This window comes from Rhinopithecus bieti, unplaced genomic scaffold (genome assembly GCF_001698545.2).
Source record: "Rhinopithecus bieti isolate Rb0 unplaced genomic scaffold, ASM169854v2 scaffold_11938, whole genome shotgun sequence".
In the NCBI taxonomy this organism is placed as follows: Eukaryota; Metazoa; Chordata; class Mammalia; order Primates; family Cercopithecidae; genus Rhinopithecus; species Rhinopithecus bieti.
This window is the reverse complement of record NW_016806961.1, coordinates 24,899-28,656: the sequence shown is the minus strand read 5'-3', so window position 1 is coordinate 28,656 and position 3,758 is coordinate 24,899. Positions and strand designations below refer to the sequence as shown.

General features: G+C 46.9%; 1 protein-coding gene across 2 annotated transcripts in view; it reads left to right on the top strand.

The window, feature by feature from the left end:
- The first annotated feature begins 1,687 nt into the window (after positions 1–1,687).
- The window catches only part of SIRT4 (sirtuin 4), a 22,037-nt gene continuing 19,966 nt past the window's right edge, over positions 1,688–3,758 (top strand). Inside the window, exon 1 of one of the 2 annotated variants that reach the window (XM_017879040.1) lies at positions 1,688–1,713. Coding sequence is in view for 1 of the 2 variants with exons in the window: in XM_017879038.1 (XP_017734527.1) it covers positions 2,283–2,452 (170 nt within the window). In the remaining variant the exon portion in view is untranslated. Of the gene's footprint in view, positions 1,714–2,264; positions 2,453–3,758 lie in introns of those variants that run through there. The other variant, XM_017879038.1, reaches the window with a different exon arrangement.

Below are 3,758 nucleotides of genomic sequence, written 5' to 3'. Positions count from 1 at the left end.
ATGGTCTCGATCTCCTGACCTCGTGATCCACCCGTCTCGGCCTCCCAAAGTGCTGGGATTACAGGCTTGAGCCACCGCGCCCGGCCTTTTTTTTTGTATTTTTAGTAGAGATGGGGTTTCACCATGTTGGCCAGGCTGGTCTTGAACTCCTGACCTCGTGATCTGCCCGCCTTGGCCTCCCACAGTCGTGGGCCACTGCGCCCGGCTTCTTCTTCTTCTTTCTTTTTCTTCTTCTTCCTCTTCTTCTTCGTCTTCTTTTTCTTCTTTTCTTCTTCTTCTTCTTCTTTTTTTTTTGAGACAGAGTCTCACTGTCACCCAGGCTGGAGTGCAGTGGCGCGTTCCAGACTGTGAGGTCCTTGAACTGGGGACTGAGTTTAATTTGCCACTGGAGCTGTTTTTCCCGGCACCACCTTTGACCTCGTAGGTATTGTTGCCGCTCTTTTGCCACATCTTTTGCTACAGGCTGGAGGAGTGTTTTATGGGCGGTGTCCTAAACAGGTCCTGCTGGATCCGCCATGACCAGGATTGTGACTCCTGAGGACCTCTGTCCATGGACGGCCCAGGTCTTTGTAAAAAGATGAGACTGGAAGAGGCTGGTGTAGTGGGAACAAGTACCACACTAGGGGCAAGAGAACCTGATCAGCCCCAGCTCTGACGAGGACTCCACCGTAGGACCTGAGCAAGTCTTCTGTGCCTTTTTCCCTCTTGGTCGCTTTAAAAGGAAGACTTTGGGCCGGGTGTGGTGGTTCACACCCAAGTCACACCTGAGGTCAGGAGTTTGAGACCAGCCTGGCCAAGAAGGCGAAACCCCGTCTCTACTGAAAACACAAAAACAGCGTTGGTCGTGGTGGCGGGCTCCTGTAATCCCAGCTATTCGGGAGGCTGAGACAGAGAATCGCTTGAACCTAGAATGTGGAGGTTGCAGTGAGCCGAGATCGCGCCACTGTACTCCAGCCTGGGCAACAGCGAAAACTCCGTCTCAAGAAAACAAAAAGGAAGACTTTGGATGTGTTAACGTGTTGGTTTCAGAGTTCCCACCTTCCATTTAAGGGAATCTATGACCTTCAGTGATAAAGGAGGTAAAGTAGCTCACTCGCTAGCTGCATTTGGACAAAAATTAATAACTGCCTGGTAACCCAATTGCCAACATAGCATATCACACATCTCGGGAAACAACGCACAGTAACCACACGAAATACCGTACAACCGCTCCCTACTGACAGAAAAAAAACAAAGTCACCTACTCACCAACACCTTTTCTTTAGACGTGAAAGAATTCAGTCTCCGTAGAGACTGTCAAAAATTGCCAATGCCGACTATATTTCAAGTCGTCATGGCGGGGTATTGGGAAAAGTTTTCAATTAGCAATAATCGCGCCTCGGATAAACCTCATTGGCTACGATACTGCCACTGCGCAAAGCTGAAAAGCTAACTTAGCGCCTCGCTCCCCCACGGATGATGACTCCCATTGCATTGAGGGTGAGTGCCTGCCAGGGTGACCGTGGATACGACGTGTTCCCACTCCACCAGCCGTATTTAAGGCCCATCTACGTGGGAGGTTTCTTGTTGTTGGAACATCTCGTGTCAAACATTCAGATTTTGGAAATGATAAGAACATTCGCTTGAGACGCTGGGTAATCTTATGCAAATCAATGTGACGTCACAGAGATGGCTTGAGACGAATTTTGAGCGAGGAAAGTGAGCAGCGGGAAAGTAAGCTGGAGGGCGCAGAGGGACTAGCTGTGCTCGGGGGTGCGGAAACAGCAGGGTGGGAGAGGGGAATAATTTTAAGACGTTACTGTGACAAAATCTGAATGTAAACACGGCTGGGCGCGGCGGCTCACGCCTATAATCCCAGCACTCTGGGAGGCCGAGGCGTGTGAATCACGAGGTCAGGAATTCAAGACCAGCCTGGCCAAGATGGTGAAACGGGGTCTCTACTAAAAATACAAAAAATTAGCGGGGTGCGGTGACAGGCGCCTGTAATCCTACTAGTCGGGAGGCTGAGGCATGAGAATCGCTTGAACCAGGGCGGCAGGGCGTTGCAGCGAGCGGAGATCACGCCACTACACTCCAACCTGAGCCGATAGAGTGAGACTTCGTCTCAAAAGCAGAAAAAACAGCGCGAAAAAACGTAGTCTTGTGAAACACCAGCAACTCCAACAAACTAAACCTCAATAAGCTCTTGACAAAAAAGATGGCTTACCAGTTAGTTACGAACGACAGTCTATTTTTTCAGTACCACAATATCCAGTCTCCGTAGAGACTGTCAAAAATTGCCAATGCCGACTATATTGCAAGTCGTCACGGCGGGGTATTGGGAAAAGTTTTCAATTAGCAATAATCGCGCCTCGGATAAACCTCATTGGCTACGATACTGCCACTGCGCAAAGCTACCGAGTTCCGCCCCCTTCTCATCATTCCCAATAAGCCAGCTTCCTATTACGCAAAGGTGAGTTTAGGGCCTATAGAAAAATCTTCACTTATTGCTTGCTTGAAAACTATGCCATCTTAGAAAGATGTTTCTGAACTATGTAGGTGGTTTCTGCATATTGTTGCTGATTTCACTTAACTAGGTTTTTGTGGCTATGAAGCAAAGCATTATGGGAGAAACATGCTAATAGACTTAATTCAGAGATTGCTAGGGGCTGTTGAGAGAAAAGGGATCTAAGTCAGAGTTCCGTTCACTTGGCTCCAGATTCAGTGTAACTGACTTCTCCAAAGACGATTATTATTATTATTTTTTGAGACTTTAAAAAATTGTGCCAAAGTATACATAAAATTTACCATTTTAACCTTTAAGTGTAAATTCACTGGCATAGAATATATTCACATTGTTGTGCAACCATCACCACTACTTACATCCAGAACTTTATCTTCCATGCCCAAGGGTGGAAACTGAGACTCTGTACCCATTAAACCTTTACTTCCTGTTCCCTTCTCCAGCCCGTGGCAACCTCTTTTCTACTTTCTATCTCTATTAGTTTGTGAGTACTTTATATATATAAATGGAATCATACAATATTTGCCCTTTGGGGTCAGACTTACTTCATTCAAAATAATGTTTTTAAGGTTCATCCATGTTGTAGTATGTATCAGGAATTCATTAATTTTATGGCTGAATCATATTTCATTGAGATATTTATTCTTTTTTATTTTGAGATGGAGTTTTTGCTCTTGTTGCCCAGGCTGGAGTGCAGTAGCATGATCTCGGCTCACCGCAACCTCTGCCTCCCAGATTCAAGCGATTCTCCTGCCTCAGTCTCCCAAGTAGCTGGGATTACAGGTGCCCGCCACTGCTCTGTATTTTTAGTAGAGACGGGATTTCACCATGTTGGCCAGGCTGGTCTCAAACTCCTGACCTCAGGTGATCTGCCCGCCTCGGCCTCCCAAAGTGCTGGAATTACAGGTGTGAGCCACCTCACCCACCCCATTTATTCTTTTTTTTTTTGAGACGAAGTTTTGCTTTTGTTGCCCAGGCTGGAGCGCAATGGCGAGATCAACCTCTGCCTCCCGGGTTCAAGAGCGAGTCTCCTGCCTCAGCCTCCCGAGGAGCTGGGATTACAGGTGTCTGACACCATGCCCAGCTAATTTTTGTATTTTTAATAGAGACGGGGTTTCTTTCTTTCTTTCTTTCCTTCCTTCCTTCCTTCCTTCCTTCCTTCCGTCCTTCCGTCCCTCCCTCCCTCCCTCTTTTCTTTCTTTCTTTCTTTCTTTCTTTCTTTCTTTCTTTCTTTCTTTCTTTCTTTCTTTCTTTC